Source organism: Osmerus mordax, chromosome 11 (genome assembly GCF_038355195.1).
Source record: "Osmerus mordax isolate fOsmMor3 chromosome 11, fOsmMor3.pri, whole genome shotgun sequence".
NCBI classification, from domain to species: Eukaryota; Metazoa; Chordata; class Actinopteri; order Osmeriformes; family Osmeridae; genus Osmerus; species Osmerus mordax.
This window is the reverse complement of record NC_090060.1, coordinates 5723243-5749505: the sequence shown is the minus strand read 5'-3', so window position 1 is coordinate 5749505 and position 26263 is coordinate 5723243. Positions and strand designations below refer to the sequence as shown.

General features: G+C 47.5%; 1 protein-coding gene across 4 annotated transcripts; it reads left to right on the top strand.

Moving 5' to 3' along the window:
• The first annotated feature begins 208 nt into the window (after positions 1-208).
• Positions 209-24560, top strand: rasa2 (RAS p21 protein activator 2). Of its 4 annotated transcripts, none has more exons than XM_067246130.1 (24): positions 209-326; positions 2802-2925; positions 4883-4986; positions 5127-5221; positions 7484-7560; positions 10353-10436; positions 10759-10831; positions 10939-11015; positions 11642-11743; positions 12914-13067; positions 13305-13453; positions 13901-14015; positions 14466-14540; positions 14647-14770; positions 16016-16122; positions 16375-16461; positions 16556-16633; positions 16737-16810; positions 16911-17017; positions 20418-20500; positions 20723-20928; positions 21081-21184; positions 21276-21456; positions 21914-24560. In XM_067246130.1, exons 1-24 carry the CDS (start codon positions 209-211, stop codon positions 21942-21944), a joined length of 2529 nt encoding a protein of 842 aa, XP_067102231.1. In that variant the 3' UTR covers positions 21945-24560. The 4 variants fall into 4 exon arrangements, with proteins under 4 accessions (XP_067102231.1, XP_067102232.1, XP_067102234.1 ...); XM_067246131.1 differs by having other exon boundaries at positions 224-326; positions 10759-10855; XM_067246133.1 differs by lacking the exon at positions 11642-11743 and having other exon boundaries at positions 224-326.
• Positions 24561-26263: the final 1703 nt, after the last annotated feature.

Sequence of the window (26263 nt, the reverse complement as noted above, 5' to 3'; positions counted from 1 at the left end):
TTTCATATTAATCTTGTGACAGCTTCACTTGGTGCTGTTGAGGTGTGTAAATAAACTAAAGACACAAGCGCAAATTGCCCTGAGCTAATTCACACAAGCCCCCAGTTTAGGTTTTTATGTGTGGTTTGTAGTTACTGCCCTGCGGCCAATAGCGCTCATAGTGACGCTGCAGTAGGTTGGCTCTGGGAGCTTGCATTCATAAACGGATATGATAAGCGTCGAATGTACAGTGTACCAGCAAGAGAAACACACACAGTCAAGTCAGACCATGGCGGAAGAAGACGACATGACTATTCGGATTTTACAAAGCCTGCGTGGAAAGATATGTGAGTGCAAATAATTTAGCTAGCTAGCTAGCTAATCACACACGCTTTATTCAACTGAGCTGGTCTACCTAACAAAAAGTGAGCAAACGGAAAGGAAAGATAGGGGCGCGGTGCACTGACTGAGCCAGTTCAGTCAGCCAGTTAGCCTAGCCTAGCCTAGCTAGCTAGACTAACGTTGACTGCTCAAGTATTGTTGTGACTGAACATTGCCCAGGTCCTTGTAAAATGTAGCTATTTCGTATTAATTGTCAGGACTTTTAATTGCGCAAAATTCCATTGTAATACTTTCGCCGTTGCAACAAGTAGAAGTTGACTCATGTAAATAAGCTTGAAAATCTTAGCTAGCTAGCTGTAGTAGTTAGTTAGCGCGATATCGTGACTTACATTCTTCGGTAAAGTGCCTCGCCGTCCCGCGGTGCACATTGTCACCCCTAGCCCGGGTGTCTTTGCATTGAATGCAGAGATTTTTTTTAAATGACAGACCGAAACTTGTGAAACGAAGTGACAGATAGCTAAATCAAGGGCATTGCGTATCGGTAATGTTAAGTCAGCTGTGGTTTTCACACCCCCATTAGACAAGATGATCATGTCAGTGTATTTGGCAAGCTATAATTTCCTAAAATTATACTTGGGACTCGTTCGTATTTCCGAGGAATCGATCCAGTTATTACAGTATATTATGTTTAGCCTCCTTGGTATAATTCGATGGCGCAGAACAACTTCGTCTAGATTTTGTCATTAGCTAGTGATCAACTTGGCCTGGCGTCGGAAGGAGTCGTCGTCTCATTGATGCTAAACGAGTAGACCTAGATGCTGTGAGTTTACATGCACATCTTCAAAACGTCTTGCCTGGCCTGACTCGCAGGAAGCTGTTATGGCTAATAAATGTACCTGTTCTGAAACTAAACGCTTGACCATGTAGAGGTAGCTTAACTTGAGTTTACATACTGTGGCACCAGACTCAACTTGATATAGTTAGTTAGCTTGTAGTTATTCAGTTGATCCAAAATGGCTTGATTATGACTGATGGGGGGCTGTGTATACAAACTGCTTTGTATCAGAGGCAGGTGTGTGAGAGGGACACCGTCCCCGGGAAAACGATATTGGCTTTTAGAGGACAATTGTCACCATTTTATGTCCAGGAAGTCATGTAGGCTACATCTGGGATTCTACAAATTGGTCAACTCCTCACTCTCATGTTGTTCACTTCTAGAATTGCTTTAATGCAAGCATTAGGGTAAAATATTTAGAATAACAAACAGAGGTTGTGCCTATGGCTTAGAAGGCTGCTTTTACTACTAAGATGTAATTAACTATACTTAAAGACAAGCACACATTGTCAGCACCCAAGTTTAACTATTATGAACCAACTAGCAGGAAGCAGTAGAAAAAGAGGAACCAGCAGAGCTGGTGAATATAGTGTAACTCTGTGCCATCTTTCGAAACTTTTGTTGTTCCTCATAGTGTTTTCATAATACTTCTAAAAGCATCAATGGAGTGTGTGTGTTTGTATTTGTGTGTGTTTTTGTTTGTGTGTGTGTGCTAAGGCCCATTCCCCTTCTGGCCTATTCCCTTTGAGTCTCAAGAGCTGCCATCGTCATTTATAGTGAGGATGGAGATTGCTAGTTAACGTCTGAACTTGATCCAGGTCAGGCTCTGTGGGGCTTAGTGGCAGCTCAGTGTTCACTTTGATTTTCACAGCCCTTTTCTTGGATTAGTCATATTAATAGCCTTTTTAAAGGGCTGATCCTTACCAGGGCTTTTCCCACTCCGTTTGCCTGGCCTTACATATCCCGACCTCAGACCGATTTAGATCGCTGTAAACTTGCTGAGTAATCCTTTGAAAGCTAGCCATAAGGCTAACGTATTGGTCCTAACAAACCCATTGGGTGTAGTGATGTGTTTGGTGCGGTTTGTATCTGTGTGTATACTGTAGGGTTGTCACGCTGGAGGTAGTCCTACCAAGTTTTCTGCTGAGTTTGTCATGTGTGAATCAGCGCTCCACTGACAACCAGGAGAATGCTGGGAGGAGGTTCTCGTTATTTTGTCTTCAGCCACATCTGACACACTGCACCTCTGCTCTGCCACATCCGCACTGTGCTGTTATGCACACAGCCAGGCTCCAGGCACACTACCACCATAGCTCATGAGGATGTGGTTTATCAAAACAAACCTTGTTTGTATGGAAAAGTGTGGAGCTGTAACTGCACCTGAAAGGCAGTCAGTGGATTGTAGGTGATTGTTTGTTCCCATTGATTGGGGACAAACAAGGCCTTGAGTTTATGACTTGGCAGTTGGCCAAGGCTTAAATTAGCGTTGTCTTATCTTTTTTTATTCCTATTATTCCTTGCCCTTAAACTCAGGTGTTACTGACAGATTGTGTCCTATGGGCCTAACTTGCTTATTTTCTGTGTATGATAACTACTACTGGCTGTCCTGTCATTGGAGTTGCCTGCTTCCCTCTCACTCCTTCAGGTGAAGCTAAGAACCTGGGTCCCACCTCAGGTCCAAACCGCCAGCGAGACCTCTGCACCTTCTGCACCATCAATCTGGACCAGGAGGAGGTGTTCCGCACTAAGGTGTTTGAGAAGAGCCTGAGGTAACACACACAGACACAGACACCACAGAATAACAGTGCGTCTCGGCCAATGATCTGTTGATATGGGTCCAAAATCCTCTTTAATCGCCCACATTTGCTTTTCAAGTCCCTGCTGCGTTGGGTTGCGCAATTGCCACGATTGCTGACGAGGTGATATCATATGATGTGTAACATCCTGTTCCTTCCCGGGGCGATCTCTCTCTATCTCATTGATCAGCTAGTGTCAGATGTCATGAAGTTTGACCATTTATAGAATCCACCATCTCGTGTATGTTGAAATGTGTTCTGTTAATCGATGGGGATCTCATATTCATTGTAACTGAAACGTGTCCCTTTGCTGTTCGTGGAACCTTCTGATGACTTCTGAGCAAGGGCATGTTAAAGTTTATGAGCTGTCTATGGGGAAACATCCACAACTGACTCATTAAAAGGCGAAACTCTCTGAATTAGGCTACAGGCATATTTGATACATCAATAGTGTACTTGTATTCCAGTAAGTGTCGAGCTCATACAAATGATTTGAGATGGATTTCAAGGAACCCAGTGTGTTTCTAAGTCCAGTTCCACTCACTGTAAACACGGGCTTGTCTCCTCCAAGTATTTCATAACCATGTATTTTCTCTTGATTTCTGACATGTTATAAGGGCTCGATTTACAGTTTCTGAAGAAGTATGTCCTCCCACGCAGTCTCTCTCTTGCTGCGCTGCTGTCTCTCTATCTCTCTCTCTCTCTCTCTCTTTCTAATATGAACATGTATTGCGTCTGGCTTTTAGACTTGTGGAGCCACTTAAGGAATTCAACTTTTGTATCAATTGAACCAATAAACGGAACCCTCTACACACCAGACCCATAGCAGCATCAGTAGGTGATCTAAATGTCACTCTTACGGCCCTGAGCAGTGTTATATTCCCCCAATACAGAGGCTGATCAGCTTTCTTCAGGTCACCTTTTTATTCTGACCTACGGTTGCACACTAAACCTATGGCCAGCCGGAACATCAAATGCATCAAACCTAAAAGGGTTTAACAGCTGTGCACCAGCGGCCGTCCTCCCCCTGGGTGTGGAAGGTAGCGTCAGGGTAATGAGCTGTGCAGGATGGGGTGTCGCTACGCCGGCCTCAGGGACAAGCCTCACAGGAGCCGCTGGAAACGTCTCGACAACAGAGAGACCGTCTCTGTGTCATAACATGAGCACATTCAATCTTTTCAAATTCAGACCGTAACACATGTTTATACCGTGGTATAAGCCCAGATGTGTGTGTATCTGCATGTTTATGTGTGTGTGTAGGTTACAAGTGTTTTAAGTGCATGTGAATGTGTTCACCAACTGGAGGACGCGTGGGCGGTTTGCACAACGTGGAAGTGTTGCCAAATTGTTTCTACGGATGTGTAAGAAGCGTCCACAGGGCAGCCTGGTTTGAAAGAGACTTTCTCGTCCACTCGGTTCGCTGGTTGCAAAAGCCCATGTGAAGCAGACCTGTGGAGCCAGGGGAAGGGGCTGTTCTTTCCCTCAAGGCCCAGGCTGTAGGGCCTCTGTGATGCCTGCTGCTAAGCCTGCTGTGTTGGGTGGTGGTGGACGGCTGGTGAGCCGGCTGAGGCCTGTCCTGTGTGGAAGGTGCCCAAACCTGAGGCTTGTGAGCCATATGCTGCTCAGAGGAGGGCCTGCCACCACATTTGGCTATATTTAGCTGCCAATGTTTAATGATTGCTGCTGCAGTCCTGGTCGTGTTCTGACCCTCGAAGCAGGTTAACCCGTACGCGTCCTAAAGTCAGGAAAAATAAGTTGGGCCAAACCAGAAATCTTCTCCTGGAATCCATTGCGTTTTATCTGAACATCTCTAATTGAATTTATTTATTTTGTAAACAAATAGATTTAGCTGAATTCTGTTGGCCATTTAAATGATTGGCTGCTTGGTTCCAGAGCAGCTCATTCACAGATCTCCTATCTGCTTTTACAGCCCCTTCTACGGAGAGGACTTCTACTTTGAGATTCCACGACCATTTCAGTGTTTGTCCTTTTACGTCTATGCCAAGAGTGTTTTCCAAAGGGATCTACCTGTTGGTATGTTGTCTAGATTTGCAAGCAAATATTCCTAAAATATATATATATATTTTTTTTGTGCACACGCATTCAACTTCAAGTTTAAAGTACTTGTGCAAGGCACTGTATATACATTTTTGTGTGCATCTGTGTGTGCACAGGGAAGATATCCATCCGTAAGGAGGACCTATGTAAACACAGTGGAAAAGAGCACTGGTTTGGCTTGCAACCTGTGGACCCCAACTCTGAAGTCCAGGTGAGTGGTCCCTTCACACACACACTCTCTTGTCTCTCTTTGTGTCTCCCTCTTTGGCTCTCCCACCCAAAGCCTGGAACTTCATAAACTACACTGCATCGCCCCCACCTCTCTCACACACATACACTCACATATGCATTTACTTTGGTACAGTTGGTCTGGTAAGGGCTTCATTTCTGGAGGCTGCTTCCTGTGTACAGCCCTATCATGGTGTAGTGGTGCAGTATCACATGGGGTTCTGTTAGTCAGCCCTATCATGGTGTAGTGGTGCAGTATCACATGGGGTTCTGTTAGTCAGCCCTACCGTGGTGTAGTGCTGCAGTATCACATGGGGTTCTGTTAGTCAGCCCTACCGTGGTGTAGTGCTGCAGTATCACATGGGGTTCTGTTAGTCAGCCCTACCGTGGTGTAGTGCTGCAGTATCACATGGGGTTCTGTTAGTCAGCCCTACCGTGGTGTAGTGCTGCAGTATCACATGGGGTTCTGTTAGTCAGCCCTACCGTGGTGTAGTGCTGCAGTATCACATGGGGTTCTGTTAGTCAGCCCTACCGTGGTGTAGTGCTGCAGTATCACATGGGGTTCTGTTAGTCAGCCCTACCGTGGTGTAGTGCTGCAGTATCACATGGGGTTCTGTTAGCCAGCCCTACCGTGGTGTAGTGCTGCAGTATCACATGGGGTTCTGTTCATTTTCTTCATTTTTACCTTGGAGATACAAAGGAAATCTAGTAGCTGTTGGTGGACATCCAGTAGAGCTCTGCTGTTGCATTGGAATGTGCCGGTATGCAGTTCAGTCACAAAGGATTGCAGGTCAGAATAGCTAGAAAAGGGCAAGCATAATGTCAAAAATCAACCGGATGTACCAGTATTTTTGGCATACTGCATTTGATATACTATGTATCGGGACACACTCAATCTTTCCCTGGCATACTAAATAGTATGGTAGAACAGGGATTGGGACGTACCCTTTGTCTGACAGTGTGTCTTCGCTTCCTGTTTATGATTCTGTGTATTCTGATTGGCTCGGTAGAACCTGCTTCTCAAAGAGAGAAGGGATGAACGTGTCCTCCAGGATGTCGTTCTCAGCCTAGATGTCTCCCCCCCCCCCCCCCCCCACCACACAGCTAGTCGCAGTTCCCCAGGTGCTGCCTGGTGACGTGTGTTTGTGTGTACACCCGCTCAAAGGAAGTGTGTGCTCCTTAACCCCCCGGGGGAGAGAGGATGGATGTGGCGTCCTGTGTGACGGGGAGAGACACCCGGCAGGTGACAGGAACTCGCTTGCTTGTGACGAGGCGTGCTGTAGGACTCTGAGGTCTAGTCGAGAGGGATCCCTCAGCATCCTTCAGCCACGAGCTCAGCCAGGGGCCGGGGCTGTGCCACGGGGCTGTGCCTAGCTGCACAACAACCTCCTCCAAAACCTCCCAGCAGCCCTCACTGCAGCTGTTGCCCACTCCCTGGGCTATTTTAAGCCCATCTCTGCTACAGTGATTCACTCTGAAGGGTACACTCTCCAACTCCAGTTCCATCTCAATCGTAATAGTGCTGTCTGAGAGGGGAATGGAACCCATGTGGCGCTGTGAGATCAGAGCTGGGGGGGAGGGGTGGGAGAGACGACGGCACACATGGTGAGGCAGGTGAACGGAGAGGACTGTGTGGAGGGAAAAGGCGCTGAGTGCGTGACTGTACCTCAGTCAGCTGCGCTAATTCTTACTAATGAAAGCTAAGGTGCTTCATTAACCACAACCCGGCACCTGCTGGGTTGTGGATAGGGAGAAGGGAGAGGGGAGAGGGAGTGTGGGTGTTCTGAGTGTGTGGGTGGGAGGTAATGTGTTTTTGTGTGTGTGTGTGTGTGTGTTTTCTTTCCGGCTGTGTGCTGACACTTCCGAAGGCGAGGAAGCGTTCACCACATCCGACCTGATAAGGACTCTAAGTGTTCAACAACATGACAGCTAGCCGCCACTGCCCGTCTCTCTCTCACTCCCCCATTCAGCATGTCTAAGAGAGCACTGGGCCACAGGCCTTATTCACTACCTCCTCCACAACATGATATGCACTATAGGCCAGTAAAACCACAGAATCTTATACAATGTTACACCAACAGCATGTAATGCTTTATGGTAATGTGATAACGCTGCAATAAAGCGTATAAGAAATCAACTTGGTGGTTAAGCAAGACAAAAGCTGACTCATGCATGATCGGATTCAGTGTCGAGGTGGTGGGCAACCCTGGGTGTAGATATGTGACGCCTGCTTCTCCTCTGACAGGGTAAGGTCCACCTGGAGATGCGTCTGAATGAGCTGATCACAGAAAACGGCTCTGTGTGTCAGCAACTGCTGGTGCGGTGAGTACAGTCTACCTCTGCTCCTCCCTGCTCTCATCTGCTCCCCTTCCTGCTCCTCTCTGCTCCCCTCCCTGCTCCTCCCTGCTCCTCCCTGCTCCTCTCTGCTCCCCTCTCTGCTCCCCTCCCTGCTCCTTCCTGCTCCTCCCTGCTCCTCTCTGCTCCCCTCTCTGCTCCCCTTCCTGCTCCTCTCTGCTCCCCTCTCTGCTCCCCCTCTCTGCTCCCCCTCTCTGCTCCCCTCTCTGCTCCCCTCTCTGCTCCCCTTCCTGCTCCTCTCTGCTCCTCCTTGCTCCTCTCTGCTCCCCTCTGCTCCCCTCCCTGCTTCTCCCTGATGAACACAATGGAGTCTGAACACCACAGTCACTGATTTTTGTGGAGTGGAGTCAGCCCTAAGTACGTAATGTATGAGATTGGACCAGAGGTGATCAGATGGTGGTCCATTATGAAGTCGTATCTCAGTATATGAAGGCTTTACAGGTTCAGTTAAGCATCCCTCCCCCTTCAGCACAGGCCCCCAGGAGCCACAGCGCAGAGATGCCACAGTGGGTTGCCTTGGGTTACAACAGGTTACCATTGGTTCCCCTACCCCCAGGCCCGGCTCCCCCTGGAGCAGACTCTCTTCCTTTGACGTTAACTCCATTGCGTTTACTTACAACACCCTAGTGTGTCCCCGGTGTGTGTGTGGCTGTGTGTGTGTGTGGCTGTGTGTGTGTGTGTGTGCGCGCACTCCCTGTCTTCTCCCTGTTTAAGTACTCCCCAATGACATTGAAAGGATGTTTGTACATTGCTAATAGTGCACTGTTTCCAACGTGTGTGAGGGATGGGATGGAGGTAGAGAGACACATTGTAACTAGGGCTGGGCGATATATATAATAAATTGATGTCTCCATATTGTCAATTTGTACGATATTCGATATATATCTCAATGTTTGCATTTGTATTTAAATAATAAAAAAACATGATTTTCTTTTGCCTCCATTAGAAACCAATTAAAACAATTTGGATAAAACAGCTATTGTTACATCATGTGTACATCGTGTACATCATGTGTAGTGCAAATTTAAGCAGTTGCCATAACATGGTACTTGCAACTTGACAAAATGGACCTCACATGGAACAATTCATGCAGAGGTCCTTATGTGGCAGGAAAAAGAGAGAGCAAAAGAGAGTGCCTGTGCGAGTGCAATTTTCAGTGTGTGTGTGTGTGTGTGTGTGTGTGTGTGAACACAAGGACCAGATTTAGATTTTTTTTATATTCGATATTCACAATATTTTCAAATTTTACATCGTCGTCAAAATTATTGCGATCTTATCGCTAATATTCGATATATCGCCCAGCCCTAATTGTGACACAGAGAGACTAGGAGAGAGAGACGTGCGAAGAGAAATGCGCCATGGTGGTTTTGTTGGTTTCGAGCTTCCATTCATACTAATGCAGTACATTCAGAGTCAATGAGGAGGAAATGATCGCATCTCGACAGGAAGCTAGCGTTGTCCGCCATGAGGCCGCTGTGGTTAGCTACCAGCGTCACACTACACCGTCCGAGGGACCTGTTCTCCCTCTGCACCCAACCACACAGTCACACTGTCATACTGTCACCCTCCTGATGTCACCAGCCACAGCCGAGCAGTGTTCATGTCGTCAATGAAACACGTCAACCTTATCTCTGTAACCAGATCAGATGAAAAGGCTTTTCAGCTATGCACAAGTGAGATCTCCACCTGCGTCCAAAACGACCTCGGCATGCGTTTCTCATGTGCAAAATGAAATTGTCGCTGGAACGGCAATGCAGTCCACCTGTTTGAACTTTAGTCTCGCCTCGTCTTTAGCACCTCTTCTATTACAAAACGAAAAAAGACTGTAGCTCAGTCACTTGGCTGAGAAGCCACCACAGCCCAGACAACACCTTCATATCTCCTTCACACTCTCTCTCTCTCTCTCTCTCTCTCTCTCTGAATCTCTCTCTCTCTCTGAATCTCTCTCTCTCTCTGAATCTCTCTCTCTCTCTCTCTCTCTCTGAATCTCTCTGAATCTCTCTCTCTCTGAATCTCTCTCTCTCTGAATCTCTCTGAATCTCTCTCTCTCTGAATCTCTCTCTCTCTGAATCTCTCTGAATCTCTCTCTCTCTGAATCTCTCTCTCTCTGAATCTCTCTCTCTCTGAATCTCTCGCTCACTCTCACTGTGACCTCTGCCAGGCTCACTGTTGGAGCTTCTGACATGGTCATTCACCCCCTCTGTGGTCAAATAAAATAAAATTTATTTGTGTAGCCCTTTTTACACGCAAGCACGTCACAGAGGGCTTCACATACGCCCATAGAACTGCCCCTCAACCAACCTAAACCCTCAAGGAAGACAAGGAAAAACTCCCCAAAAAACTCTCAACAGGAGAAAAAAAAATTGAAGAAACCTTGGGAGGAGCAATTCAGAGAGGGATCCCCTCCTCCAGAGACGGTTGGTGAGAGAGAGGAGCAGAACACAGGCTAAACATAGTCATACAGTGTCGATGGGTTTTGAAACACCAAAATCCATTGTTCAACTTTATAGATGTAGGACAGGACCGGGAGACTCGCGACCAGGTCCAGCGTTGGCTTACCGACGACCAGGCAGGTGCTGACAACTCAAACCCCCCACACCACAAGGGATGTGTGTGGGGGGGGACAGAGAGAGGAGAGCAGGGACTGTGGTCTCATTTACATCCTGTTTACCATACAGGATGTTGTGTCAAAACACTTGACAGTGTGGTTATAGTCAGTGTTGCATCTTACTTTAGTATGTTTGTGTCTCCCCCCGCAGGATAATTGAATGCCAAGGTTTGCCTTTGATAAGTGGTCAGAACTGTGACGCTTACGCCACTGTTTCGCTTGTGGGACCTGCAAGGTAAGTCCTGCTGTTCCTAGTCAGCCGTGTAAAGAGAGGGGAAAAACAGCCAGGAACCCCAGAATCCATACATGAACATGAAATGATCATATTGATAATATGATCATTTCATGTTCACATGATAATGTGACATAAACACAAACTGTGAAAATTCGATATTCTTTCTTTTGAAAATAAGGAATATATGCTTCTCAGCTCGGCACTACTCAACAGTGCTGTGTGTTCACTACTCAACAGTGCTGTGTGTTCACTACTCAACAGTGCTGTGTGTTCACTACTCAACAGTGCTGTGTGTTCAAAGCTGTCCCTTCTCCCTCTGCAGGGTAGACCAGAAGAAGACCAAGGTGAAGAAGAAGACCAGTGACCCTCAGTTTGAGGAGACCTTCCACTTCGAGGTACCTTCCTCCCGTCTGATACAGGTCTGGTAGCAGGGTGTCTGGTGACATGTTAGCAGAGGAGACAGACATGCTTGTGTCTCACCCCCCCCCCCCCCCCCCCCCAGGTCACCAGGTCCAGCAGCTACACCAAAAAATCTCACTTTCAAGTGGAGGAGGAGGACATTGAAAAGCTCGAGATCAAGTAAGGACACCTCTGTTTGCCTCCTTGCTCTGTCTCTGTCTGTTTGTCTCTCTCTCTCTTTCCCTATCCCTCCTTTCCTCTCTTTGCCCTGACAGAACACTTTGTTTCTCCATCATACTGTACGCAGACTTGTAGTTCATACCTCAGATGTGTATTTGAGAGAACAGTCATTTCACAAAACAGCCCAGTAGGGTGAACTGACTGAGCCTTTTGATGTGAGGGGCTTGTGTCCCTCTGTTCTCCAGCAGAGTGAGAGCCCGGGCTAGGCCGAGCCACACAGGTAAACATGCATGGCTGCTGTTCACAGCTGAATTGGAGGTTTCATTGCATGCATTTCTACCAAGTGTACTGACTCTTACATGCATATACTGTACCTGTATATGTGTGTGTGTGGGTGTGTGTGTGTGTGTGTGTATGTGAACACGGACCTCCCCCCCACCCCCAGGTGAGAGAGACTAACTCACGAGTGCTCTATGAGTTGAGCCTGAGGTGTTTTGTGTTTTGATTAGACTGTGGACAATGTTGCTTGGATTGTAATGATGCCTGAGGTTTTTTGTCTCCTTATTACTGACGTGCACACCTGTTTGACTTCTCTCTCCCCCCTCTCTCCCTCTGTCCATCTGTAGAGTTGATTTATGGAACAATGGGAATTTGGCTCAGGACATTTTCCTGGGGGAGACGCGAGTATCTGTCAAGATCCTGAGAAATGACCATATTCACAGGGCCTGGTGAGGGGACACATACACGCACACACTCACACACACAACCGCTCACAGATTCCACACAATATCCATGTCTTGCCCAACACTAGTTGCGTTCTGAACTAAACCAAATAAGAAACGTGAGAATGAACAACCCAAAAACTCAAATCTGCTTCCGTTCCCTTTTAATGTGGCGCATACACAGCAGCCGTCCAGTCCTCCAGCGCATGTCAGCGTTCACCAACATGCCCCTGCTGTGCGTACGTGCTATGAGCTGCTACAAAACACATTCACACACTGTAATGGACAAGTGCCTGCACCTACACGTCTGTAGCGGAAAACTCAGAGAATGTGGTGTGCGGTAACGGTAACTGGAAAGGAAGGCTGATTAAGAGATGAGCAGGGCAGATAAGGGGACACACTGGGTTAGGCACAAGTGAGGCTGGCTGTGTTTATATCAGGCGTGGGGCATCCGCGGTGATGTCACCACGGTGACCTTCCTAGAACCCTTTGCTCCAGATTGGTAAATAAGGGTTGGTGTCGAAAGATATTTGATATATGATAAACGTGTGATATTTGGTATGTGGTAAATGTGTGATATTTGGCTCTGTGGTGGACCTAGACCAGTCTAAACTGTGTGTCAATAGAATTTCAAGTCATACAAATGATATAGAAGCTTTCAGTCATTTTCTTCGGCTGAACTCGGCCTCATGCTAGCGGCGTCCAGTAAACATAGTGTGTGTGTGTGTGAGCGCTAAAACATTGTGTAGATTCCAATGGGTGTTTTTGGGTGTGGTGCCGTGAGATGTGTGTGGGCGTCCGTTTGCACGAAGACGGCCGCCCGTGTCCCCTGCCGGTGACAGTCACACACGCTTTGTAGCGTAAACACACACACGGTAAACAGTGCTCGGCCCGGCCATTTGGTCGGTGTCTGGTGACTGCTGCCCAGAGCGCTAGTGGCGCTCTGGGCCTCAGTAGCAGCAGTGGGTTCGACTCGGTCTGGATCTGACCCAGACTGCTGCTCCCCCTGGTGGTCAGTCACAGGCTGTGCAGGCACACCACAGCCCGTCTTCAATTCAGTGAATTGGGTGTGTGATAGCATTGACCATTGGTCTGTTGGTAAATGTTCCCATAGGCTGACGGTGTGTTTGTGTTTGTGTGTGTGTGTGTGTGTGTGTGTTGACCTGGGGTTTCCAGGTACCTCCTGCAGCCCAAGGGGAATGGAAGCAAGTCTAAGAATGATGACCTGGGCTCCCTGCGTTTGAATGTGACCTACACCGAGGACAATGTGCTGCCCTCCGCCTGTTACACACCCCTCCGCACCCTGCTGCTCAAGTCCCCTGACGTCAAGGTGACTACCACCCAGCTGCTGCCTGGCTGCCTGTCTAGCTGGCTGTACAGCACATCACCCTGACAGTGTGTTCATCAGAAGCATATTGAATTGACCCTGTGCCTCCCTCCCATTGTCTCTTCTCCTACATCTGTCTTACCTCCCTTCGTGTCTCCCTCCTGGCCCCTCTGTCTTATCTCTGTATGTTTCCCTTCGTGTACCTCTCTCTCTCCCTCTGGGTGTCCCTCTGTGCTCCAGCCCATCTCTGCGTCCCCGGCTCACATCCTGGGGGACATCTGCAGGGAGAGGTACGAGGCCGTCCTGCCCGTGGTGCGGCTGCTGCTCCATCACAGCCGCCTGGTGCCCTTCGTCTCTGCCATCGCTGCCCTGGAGCTGGACAACACCCAGTGAGCACACACACCTCTAGACTGTACAGCCGTGGCCAAAAGTATTGGGAGCGATGTACATTTTGTGTTTGCAAACTTGCTGGGCCTTGGCATAACATGACTGCTAGCATAATTTCACTAAGTCATATCTTCAGCACAGGGGAAAGTGTGAACTAGGTCTAGCCAGGTGAAATCACTATCATTCTGAGCAGATTGACTGCTGTAAAAGAGGGGCATAAATAAATATATATATTTTTGCCCCCCAAATCTTTTAACAAATATGAAATGTGCCTTATTGTATTCCAGTATTCTACAGAAACGTGAAAACATTTTCATCAAATACTGAACCATCAAACTTTGCCAAACACAACATTTGTCATTGCCAAAACGTATGGCCACGACGTATTCGAACCTGTGTGCCCTCCCGACCTCTGACCCCCCCCCCCTCCAAAATCTCTGCTCGTTCAGGGAGGCCAACACCATATTCAGAGGGAATTCACTGGCAACGCGCTGCATCGACGACATGATGAAGATAGTGGGAAGGAGCTACCTGACGGTGACCTTGAAGCCCGTGCTGGACGAGGTGCTCCATCACGCCACTGCACCCCTCAATACACGCATGCTCCTTTACACTGCACCCCTGAATACACGCATGCTCCTTTACACTGCACCCCTCAATACACGCATGCTCCTTTACACTGCACCCCTCAATACACGCATGCTCCTTTACACTGCACCCCTCAATACACGCATGCTCCTTTACACTGCACCCCTCAATACACGCATGCTCCTTTACACTGCACCCCTGAATACACGCATGCTCCTTTACACTGCACCCCTCAATACACGCATGCTCCTTTACACTGCACCCCTCAATACACGCATGCTCCTTTACACTGCACCCCTCAATACACGCATGCTCCTTTACACTGCACCCCTCAATACACGCATGCTCCTTTACACTGCACCCCTCAATACACGCATGCTCCTTTACACTGTCTAACTGCTGTCTTATATCTGATGTTCCACATAGATTTGTGAATCCAACAAAACATGTGAAATTGACCCGATAAAACTGAAGGAAGGGGACAACGTGGAGGTGAACAAGGTACAGTACGCTTCTTCCTGCTTGTCACGCCGTATGCCAGCCTATCACGGTAGAGCGTGTACGATGAGGGGGTGTGCCCGTGTCGACACATCTGTGTTGTCTGCAGGAGAACCTCCAGGGCTACGTTCAGAAGGTGTTCTCCTCCATCACCCAGTCCAGCTCCAGCTGCCCCCCCCTCATGTGTGACGTGTTCAGGTCCCTGCGCCAGATGGCCTCCAAGCGTTTCCCAGGTGAGGCCAGCCGAGGCCGAGCGCCTAGACCCGCCCCTCTCAGGGCTCCAGATTGCTACCGGAGTCCCACTGGGAGGCGTCGTTCATTCACTAGCCCGTGATGCAGCCGACCATGTTGGGTCGTTGATTTGGTGTTTCACTGGGGTTTGCACAATGATAATGTCTGGATATGAGCATCACTTTATTCAACAAAGTGACAGAAAAGAGATGTAGGGCATAACAGAAGTGAGACCCATTTGTTTGTTGGCCAAGAGCCCCACCTACTGGTGGTAAAGTAGCCTTTGAGCCTGGAGAGAGCGTTCAACATGGTGGCCGATGCCAACTCATTCCAGTTCAATGAATGCGTTTAAATGATCCGAAAACGCTCCTCAGAACAGCACTACACGTCCTCGGGTCCCGATCCAGACACCTGGCACATTTTGTTTTCAAAAAGGGCCCGCTTCTCGAAATATTCGAGCCACAAACAGACAAGATTACTGCCCAACAGCAGAAGCTTGTAAAGAGCATGTCCACCACAAGGTGGAGCTAGAAGCTTGCCCATCCTCATCCCTCCATCCAGTGCAGGGCTGTCCAATCCCGGCCCTCAGGTTCCACTGTCCTGCATGTTTTACATGTTTCCCTGCTCCAGGACACCTGATTCAAATGGATGGGTTGTTATCAAGCTCTGTGGAAGCCGGGTAATGATCATTCATTTGAATCAGGTGTGCTGGAGCAGCGAAACATCTAAAACATGCAGGACAGTGGAACCTGAGGGCCGGGATTGGACAGCCCTGACCTAGTGTAACTGTATTTCCACACAGTTGTCCATTACAATATGAAGTACATAAAACAGATCCCAACCCCCCCCCCCCCCTATTCTAAGTTGCTGGGAGATATTTGATGCAGTCTTTATGTATGTAGGGATGGCTGAGCGGTGAGGGAGTCGGGCTAGTAATCTGAAGGTTGCCAGTTAGATTCCCAGCCGTGCAAAATTACGTTGTGTCCTTGGGCAAGGCACTCACGCTACTTGCCTCGGGAACGTCTCTGTACTTATTGTAAGTCGCTCTGGATAAGAGCGTCTGCTAAATGACAATGTAAATGTATGTTACTTGGCCACCCACCACACTGAGAGGACCTGTCAGGAGACTACAAGCCAGGTCAATGTTCAGACATGCCTAGTTCTCATGCATCTAAGTGGTCTGGAAGGTTCCGAGTGTGTCTGGGTAACGAGCGAGGGCCTGGTGTTGTGTGCCGTCTCCCCCACAGCCGACCCCCACGTGCAGTACTCTGCCGTCAGCAGCTTTGTGTTCCTGCGGTTCTTCGCCGTGGCCGTGCTCTCGCCACACACCTTCCAGCTGCGGCCCCACCACCCTGTGAGTCGCCCCCGTCGCCCCCCCCGTCCTGCCAGCAGGGCTGGAGGAAAGAACCTCCGTTTGGCTCGAGTTTGATTTATTATTTAGTCAAACATATTTAATCATAACTGTGATTTAATGTTTTTATATTATTTTAATATTTCACGTTATTCTTACTCTGTGGTAATGGATGGTCCGTGTGCACGTGTGTGTGAGAGAGAAAAGGAAGTGGACATAGTATGTTGTGTGATATCCCGTCTCCCTCCTTCCCAGGACCCTGAGGTGTCCCGTACGCTCACCCTCATCTCCAAAACCATCCAGACCCTGGGCAGCTGGGGCAGCCTGTCCAAGAACAAGCTGGTAAGGCTGGCAGGGCTGGTTAGGACGGGCGACAGGGATACGTGTTCTCTGACTGTTTCAGAGAGTGAACTCCTCCCTTTCTGTTTCTCCTCAGTCCAGTTTTAAGGAGTCCTACATGTATGATTTCTTCAAGTCATTCCAAGAAGATAAATGTATTGAAAAAGTGAAGAAGGTAAAATGATTATATATATATTATATTACTGTTGTAGACTATAAAAAGCTAGTTAGAGTGAGCCTTTTCTGGTGTTGGTTGAGCGTGTTCTCTGCCTGTCCAGTTCCTAGATGAGATCTCGTCCAACGTGAGTAAGGAGTCTAGTGGAGTGGAGGATTCCGTTGTTCTGAAGGAAGGGTATGTGGGAATGCCTGCTCAAACTGTACTTTTACATGGCTGTGCAGTTCTATGTAGCTGGTTTAGCAACGTGTGTGTGTGTGTGTGTGTGTGTGTCCAGGGAGGTGCAGAAGAGGGCCCAGGGAAGAAGACGCATTGGTAAGAAGAACTTCAAGAAGAGATGGCTGAGAGTGACCAGCAGAGAGCTCTCCTACCACAAGCACAGAGGTGAGACATCCACCACGTCACCAGCAACAACACGCAGATTGTCATCTTCACCCACTCCCTGCGTGGCATCTGGTCTCCTCTCTCCTCATGGGCACGGCAGCCTGGGTGAGATGAAAACGTCTTCTCTGGCCGGCCAGCCAGCTTCCTGGATGTGAGGGGAGGGGGGGCAGGGTTTCACCTCATTAGAGGGTAGAAACAAATATGTCGAAATGATGTCGGGGTCATGTTCGGCCATGTGGGCTGGGCGAGTCTTCTTGGCATGGTAATTCAGCTTTTGGCATGGTAATTACAGGCAAGCTGTAACCGCGGTAACACCAATTGCGTGACAGGGTAACAAACTCAGTGCTTCAGCTTAAATTAACTGCATCAAGTTCGGGTCAGGTTCAATTACATGAAAAACAGAATGCCTGTCAGGTTCAGGCCGGGTTCCCGGTTCCCATTCTCTCACACTCGGCCGGAGCCCAACTCTAAACCTCACCTCATCTCACATACCGTCGCTGGAGCTGAGCTGCAGCATCCACTGTGCTGCAGTGAAGCCCCTGCTGCCCTGCCCTGCCCAGCCTGGAGGAAGGGAGAGACCTGCCTCGACCTGTCCAGTATCCTACTACAGCACCCTGGGTTAGGGTGTGAGGGCCCAGTGTGAGGGTCAGGGTGTCTGGTAGCAGGAAATGCTAGCCCCCGAGTTACCCTTCATGGTTCTTCTACAAAAGGTTTGGCCAGAATAGCTTTTAATCCAGGCAATCTACAAATGAGAGATAGCACATCCTCGTCCCTCCAGCCAGGACAGTATCAGATCATCCACCTCCTCTGAGAGCTAGCTGCCATATTTAGCATGGAATGCTGGACTTGAGTAGAAGATAAATAAAACAAAAGCGAATTGTGTAACAGTGCGTTCCTTATCGGCTGATTTTCGAAGTCAAGGCTGTTTTTTTAAGCAGTCGTGAATTATTTGGCAAGTGGTGATAGCCAAATGTGGCCTTTGTTTAATTTACTGCACGTCAGAATTCCCTGGCATGTTCTTCAGAACAATCGTTTTTGATGAATTTTCCCAGAGAAAATGTTTCGGAGGTTGACGCTCTGCGTTTGCATGCTTGCATTTGTACATACAGCACTCATAACTTGGGCTGTGGTCATTGTGTCTGATGGTGTCCTGTGTCCACACACTGGATCCTCCTGCAAGGTCCACAGTCCCAGCACATGCCATGGTTTGCTTGTTGGGGTTTCTCAGGGTTCGTGCGAGTGTTAACTGGGGCTCTGTGCGTGCGCTGTGGTGGGCGGACGGGCCCCGACTGCTAGCTGGTTCTGGTTTTCGTTGCGCTTCCTGTCTGTTGCTTTCAAGGCAGGCCAGAGCAGGCGGGGAGTGAGGAAGGGGGCTGGGAGAGGCCTGCACTCAGCCTGACCCCGGCCCTGCCCCTGACCCCGGCCCTGCCCCTGACCCCGGCCCTGCCCCTGACCCAGCCCACAGACAGGAGTCCTGACAGACATCCAAGTCCCAGAGCAGGTGTGCTTCTCTTCTGAAACACACTTGCCCCTGTCTCTCTCTCCCTCTCTCTCTGTTATTTATCTCTCTCCCCCTTTTCTGTCTTTCCCTTTCTATCTCCTCCTTGCTTTCTGCTCTCTCCTTTCTGCTTTCCAGTCAGACTTCCATACGCAAACACTATTTCATTTTTTTTGCCAATAGCAATTCCCAACATCCAAATAATGTCTTTTAAAACATATTTGAACCACAAGCCCTGTAGCTCATAACCCAACCTTAGCTGTCCGCATTGTCCAGTTTGCAGTAAGGGCCTCTCATGTCTATTTGTCTTGATGTGTTGTGCAACATTATCATGATTCAATGCCGGTCCCTGTGGACTCAATAAAGAAGCTAAGGGTTGACTCAGGCCAAGTAAATGTTTTAAATCAGACACATTAAGTTACTGGATCCCAGAATGTGGTCCAATCAGACAGCAGAGGAGCGGAGGCTTGTGACGGTCAGAAAGAACTTGTAAGTGTGGACCGTCAGTAGGGCAGGCAGTTCCTCATCAGTGTGAATGGACTTTGACGTTGGCCATTCCTGGGTGGTTCTGCATGTTAAAAAAAAACTCCTGGGATGTTGACGAGTCTGTATTAGTCTGGCTGACTCCACAGTGTTGCTCTGAAGCAGCACAAGGTGGGATTGCTGCAACCCAGTTGGAGTGAGGCGGAGGCCCTGGCCCTGTTCAGGAGCCCTGCTGTGCTGGGAGGATCATGTATCAACTCTGTGTTTACGAGGGCCCTGATTTGTAGCCTGTTGCATGAGAGGCCACGATAAGCCCCGATGCTCTGCAGAGGAGAAACTGAGGGTGCCTGTGTGCAATTCCACTGGAGAGTGTGTGTGTGTGTGTGTGTGTGTGTGTGTGTGTGTGGGGGGGGGGGGGTGGGGGTGGGGGGGGGTGGGGTTAGGGGACAGCTTCACAGATGCTCGGGGTGAGGGGGGTGGGGGGGGGGGGGGGTTGTGCAAGCTTCACTGAGGCTGAACGTGCATGTGTGTTGGACTTCAGGCGAGGGCATGGGACCTGGCGCAGAGAGACCAATGGCAGGTGCAGATCAGACGGCTCCCCTCTCCCGCCCCCTGGAGCTCTCCGCCCCCTCTGTTTTCAGAGCCAGGAATAATGGTCATGTTGAGGGGCAAGAATGCCGTGTGTGTGTGTGTGTGGGGGGAGACGGAGCGGAATCTCTCTTTTTGTTGGAAGGAGATGGGAGATGGTGAAATGTAGTCGTTTGCTGGCTGTGTTCAAAGGGATGCTTGTCAGGGCTTAGGGCTGATGATCGCCAGTAGTGCAGCTTGAGCACACACACATTTAGTGTTCTGCATGTGTGTAAACAGTCCACATTGCTTGACTGATTGTATGTACCATATGTAGACATATGCTTTTTGTTCTCCGTCCAAACATTAACATAAACGTTAGCATCTGCACACAATTATTGACAGAAAAGGAAATCTTAGGCTATTTTATACAAATATTGAAACATTTAATGTTTGCACATGAAATTGCACTTTTATCAAGACCTCTGATTACATCTACAATAAAGTATTGTAGCTGTAAGTACCATGTAGAGACAGAAATGACATGCCGTCATGTAAATAAGATAAATAACATAAGGCCATTTAGTTCGTTTAATAAAAGAGCAAGCTATAGACCTGTTTTATAGGAAAGGTAACCTTAAATTATGTATTTTGTGATCTGGCACTATATTAAAAATGTAAAAAAAATAATAATAATTTTTTACTAAATTAACTTGACCTTCCAGGAGGGGCGGGGGGTGCTGTCGGGGGGGCGGGCGCCCTCCTAATATAATGGTAGGGGAAACACTGCCACAGTTTCCTTTTATCTGGTATCAACATGCCATTGTGAGCACACGTGTTTGTCCTCCCCAGGTAAAGAGGCATTGTGTGTCATCCCTGTAAAGAATATTCGGGCTGTGGAGAAACTGGACGAGAGTGCTTTCAACCGCAAAAACGTAAACAGCTCTTTTAACACTTTTCTGTTTGTGCGTCTTGTCATGTTCTTTTTTTAAACAGTGTGTATCCCTTTACATAAGACCCATTTCAGTGCCACATCACAAAAGATAACATCCGATTTGTGACAAATGATATTGGATTTAGAACTACAGTACCCATGATGCCGTGGTGGACACCCATGTTTGCGTGAGACTTGTGGTAATCAGGACTCCTGTCCCCAGATGTTCCAGGTGATCCACAGTGAGAAGCCCCTGTATGTGCAGGCAGGTAACTGTGTGGAGGCCAGCGAGTGGATTGAGGTGCTAAGCCAGGTGTGCCGCTGTAACCCGGGGCGACAGGTCACGTACCACCCCTCCACCTACTCGGGGGGCGCGTGGCTGTGTTGCCAGAGGAGCGACAGCCAGCCGGGCTGCAAACCCTGCACCCCGTAAGTGACCCTCTCTCGCTCTCTCTCTCTCTCTCTCTCTGTTTAGAGCTGCGTTGTGTACATTAGATGTGCTTTTAATTTGGGTGTCAACATGGTCCTCTCGAGGGACATCAACGTTTTCTAAGTCATGTATCTTCCCCCCGCTTCCCCAGGACCACGCTGGCCAATCTCCAGCTGGACATCGACTGTGACAGGGAGACGGAGCGCATCTACTTTCTCCTCTCCTCCAACTGCTCCAAGCTCCAGAAGATGGAGGGTGAGGCCCACCTGGCTAGTCAGTTACCCTGCAAGTGGATACGGCTTGCCTTTCAGGGCTTAACTGTGTGTGTGTATGTGTCTGCCCCCAGATGCCTGTGCCAGCATAGCGGTGTACCAGGGCCCTCAGAGGGAGCAGGATGACTACTCCCTCTTCACCATCCAGGACCCCAAGGAGACGTTCCACAGCCTCAAGCAGATCCGCCTGGTCCTGAAGGATCTGCAGGAGCATCACCACACCCGCAACGCCCTCACCGCCCAGTACGGCAGCCAGTACGTCAGCACTCACACCCTGCCTCTCTCACACACACACACCCTGCCTCTCTCTCTCTCACACATACACACACACACGCCCTGCCTCTCTCACACACACACCCTGCCTCTCACACACATACACATGCTCACACCCTGCCTCTCTCTCACACACACACACACACACACCCTGCCTCTCTCACACACACACACACACCCTGCCTCTCTCACACACACACCCTGCCTCTCTCACACACACACCCTGCCTCTCACACACACACACTCACACACAGCCTCTCTCACACACACACACTCACACCCTGCCTCTTTCACACACACACACACACACACTCACACACAGCCTCTCTCACACGCACACTCACACACAGCCTCTCTCACACACACCGTGCCGCTCACAGACACACACCTTGCCACTCACACACACATCTAAACAGAGGTCTTGGTTCTTGTTTTCCAGGGATAACCCGATAGTGGGGAAGACATCCTAACCAGCATGGAGGCGTCTGACCTTAGATGGCCACACCAGTGATGGCACAATGCCACCTGCTACAGTTCAACACTGGAGCCTCCAAACGTCAACAAGTGAGAAGGCGGCCTGCCACCACAGAGAGACAACAAGGAAGCTCTGAGGCGATGCAGCGCCATCCACAGGCCAATTAGAGAAGAGCGTGTCGTCACCTGACCCTCACTGGGGGCTGATGATTGATCCCCGAAGAGCCCCTCCCCCAGACACGTCTGATCTCGACCTGAAGAGAATGCTCTCCACCTCCTGTCCTCTGTTTTGTTCCTACACTTATGTGAAAAAGCATAGTTAATTGGTGTGTGAATAGGCTGCTAAATCCAATTTTTTGTATTCACTCAAAATGTTGTACCGTTCTTAATCATAATCCTTTACAGTCCCTCACAATCCTTAGTTTGGTTCTTACAGTCCCTCATAGTCCTTAGTTTGGTTCTTACAGTCCCTCATAGTCCTTAGTTTGGTTCTTATAGTCCCTCATAGTCCTTAGTTTGGTTCTTACAGTCCCTCATAGTCCTTAGTTTGGTTCTTACAGTCCCTCATAGTCCTTAGTTTGGTTCCGTGCCCATTTTTGGGCCAACAGCAGGTATAGTTTGTAATCTTTTTTTCTGTAAAGGGAATGTTCTCCAGCTCCCTCTGCTCCTCCAAACAAGTACTCCCCTCCTGTTTTTCAGCTCTTTTGTGCTTTGAACAAATATGGATTTCAGAGTACAGTCAAGGGGATAAAACCAATCTGCCTTATTTAATTTTTTTTCCCAACTGTTGTGGCTACTAATCTCTTTAACACCCTAAAGTAAGGGAACAATGCTGAAGCACTTTAAATATTTGGAATAATCCAGATGTAATAATTTAGATACGTGGTATCAGAGAACCCCATATCGATCAGTTAAATGATCTTGTGTACGTTTTTATCTCATTCTTGTACGATAACCTTTCTTATGACTATTTTTCTGAAGCCAAAGACTATTTTGCAGGGTTGACTTGAAAAGGGTATTATTGTATTTTGAATACAGATGTTTTAAAATGGAAAGAAATATATATTTCGTTCATGTGTACATTTTGGTAACCTATATTTTTTTTCTTTTTTTATGACAGACAATTTGATCACGTAACCTCTAATATTTTCTGAAAAAGTAGAGGAGCGAATGATGAAAAAATGTTATGGTCATAACATTAGTCAAGTGAATGACTGGTAGTATGATATTGTGGGTATCATAGTTTACCTCATCACCTCTGTTCTATTTGAAATACTGTTGCGGCATATTGTTGTCACAATCGCCACAAATCAACGTCTGTTGACACGTTGACCATTTGAAGATGATCCCAGCCTAGCACGCATTTGAATCTGTCTTGAGAAGACCTTCCCTGGCTGAGACCAACCCCTGGTCACAGGAGAACCTCCCAGTTGACAGAAAGTTCCAGAATTTGTGATTAGACAATCCATAATCAAAGACCAATCATACGTTGGTTTGTGTTTTAGGAGGATCAGGCCTGCACAATTGTTTGTTGTCAATCATTTGTCTCAGTCTACCAGTTTGAAAGTCAATATGTAGAACAAATACCTACCAACTTGAACTTTGGTTGAGATATGTTGCCGTCAGAACAGAGTTATTAGTGTTGCATATTTTTGCTTTTGGGAATATTTGCTGTCAGAAAACCTGTCTTTGGTCCATCATATTTCTAACATGCATGTCCCGTATATTTAACAGCATTTTTTTTTTTTTTTACGTGTGCTTTCTATGTCTATTTTTCAAACACTGTGATCTGACCTTGATCTTTCATAACTGTTTATTTAATGTCTCAATGTTTTTCTTCAGTGGTACTAGGAAGCTGGCTAGTTGTCTGTCTCAGATGGTAGAGAAAAGCAGAGTTTGTGGATTCTGCGGTGTTACTGAGATGAACCTGCTCAAAGCAACCCACCATCCCCTGTCCCACTGTGCTCCTGTGTCCACGTCCTAGTCCAAGACTCACAACCTCCCTGTTCTCGTCCTGGTGGTGTTACCTGTTGCGTGTTTAATGAAGGTTAAGATGTCATGCTCTTTTGTTTTGATTTCTAACTATCATACCTTTTTGATCAGGACAAGGGAACATTTTTATCCAGTCCACATCCTCTCCCTATTGGGAATGTTATCATTGCAACAGCAGATAACCAGACATGCACCGGCCTTAGTCACCCAAGGAGTTATGATTTTTCAACTGTACGTACATCTGTACTTAATTCTCATGCCTGACTTGGCATTAAGGAAGGTACATTTACGGTACTGGCTACAAGGAACTGGACTATCTTTGTAAGATGACAATGTACTTATCCACAAAATGGCCAACCGCGATTGAATAGAAGATGCTGAAATGATATCAAAATGTTGCATAAAATCTGATGATTTAAAAACTGTCTTTGGTTACATGTACATGACAAGATACCACCACTTGATGAATGCACCATTATGTTCTTGTGTCTATATCAGGACTGTAGGACATGGATTCGTTTTCTTCTGTTATTTAAATGTTTTATAGATATTTTCTCAAGATTTCAGGGTTTTTTATTTGTCCATTGAAAATAATTTACAATAAAACCTTTGCCAATGTTCTTTGTTGTTGTTATATTTTGATGTATGGAGGATGTAAAGGGGTGTTGAAGATTGTGTTGCCAAAACAAGCCACTTACCGCTGGCAAGACCCCCATAACAAGTTTCAATTACTGCTGAGCCCACATGATGTGTGCCTACATAGAACTTCCCAGGTAACTACTATGTTGTTAGTTGAGGTATGGCTGTTTAGTTACATGGTAGTTCATGTAAACTTGATGTAAAGGGTTTCCAAAGTGTTTCGAACTGAGCAAAAGCAGGAAGAACAGATAGCACAGACCCATGTCCCTTTCAGACGTGACCGATTGTTTTAAGGATTGAGCTAGCACTCTCGACAGCACTTATCCTATCAGCACAGACATCATTAACCATATGGACCAGTTCTCAGAGGGCTGTGATCATTATGACAACATTTACATTGTGTACCCTTGAATGGAGCATAGTGACCACATTATGTATTCAGGCTGCAGAGGCAAGATCATGAATAATGAAGATTTGGTTGACTGCTATCTCTTGTGTTAAAGTGTTGCTTACATCCTCACAGCTCCAACAGTCTATACTTACCTCGAAGTAGGTGAACCCATCCATCTGCTAGACTGATTCTATTCTCCTTAAACCTACAGTAATGATGGATCAACATCTGACAGCTATGTCACACATGATTACTATAAATCAACTGCAAGTGCAGAAGTATGTTTTTGATGACTTTCCACACTTCAAAGTGGAAAATGGCAGGTTTAGAGAAAATTTGAGAATTAGACTGATTTCACAATTTGCATCTGGCTCATCATGACATCCTTTTAGCAATCTGTTCTGGAGAGTATGGACCAGAGTGGAGTGTGTTCATACTACACGTGAAGCTCACACAAGAGCTATCAGGAATAGTTTTGGTTTTCAAATCATCTTGTAGTTCACAACCCTCACAACATCCCATCTTTATCCCATTGTTGTTTGTAGTTGTTTCTGCTAAACACTCGAAACAGCTGTGCTGGGAAGATTCCTTTAATAAAGTAGAATCTACAATTTCAGTCATGCCAACCAGTTGGCTGTGTCCGTGTGGCTCTGTGTATATGAGAATGCAGGGAGACTTCAGGCTGAAGCCGGAAACAGCAGCAAAGTTCCAAGTTTAACTGTGGGTGAAGGCTAGCATGGTTTGAATGACAGCACTCAATGCAGCCGGTTCTGCAAACGTACCCCATGCGCATTTTCAGCCAAAGTCCTCGGGCATTCAACCCAAATTGGTATCGCTCTCGAACCTGGTTAGAGTACTCAGCCAAGCTAGATGCATGTTTCAGCTTCCCTGTCGACCATTTGGAGTCATAAATGATAAATACATCACCTTCACTAAGCTCAAAAGCTATTTTGCGCTCAAATGAAGGCCAAAACATTTTGACTTTGGAAGTCCCTATCTAGCATCACATCAAACCCAGAATACGTCCTAGGTTGGGTTGTTTTTGATTAACACTAGGATCGATAAGCAGTCTTAAAAATTGTATCAATATAAAAAAGAATACTCTCCGATACCCCCCAGAAATGTTCACTGCACCCCCAGTCAAAAAGCCTGCATCTGGCCCTGGATGGAAGGCAGTTTCAACAAAGATGGGAAAGTTTGTGTAAAGTTATGTTTGTGCTTCAACTAGAAAACACAGTATTTTGTGTTATGAGGCGATGTCGGTCGTTAAAGAGTATAATCTCCGTCTGCATT

Coding starts and splice junctions, on each gene's coding strand:
- rasa2 (XM_067246130.1), top strand. CDS start 209: ATGATAAGCGTCGAATGTACAGTGTACCAGCAAGAGAAACACACACAG. Junction 327..2,801: donor AAGCCTGCGTGGAAAGATAT/GTGAGTGCAAAT, acceptor TCACTCCTTCAG/GTGAAGCTAAGAACCTGGGT. Junction 13,068..13,304: donor TCAAGTCCCCTGACGTCAAG/GTGACTACCACC, acceptor TCTGTGCTCCAG/CCCATCTCTGCGTCCCCGGC.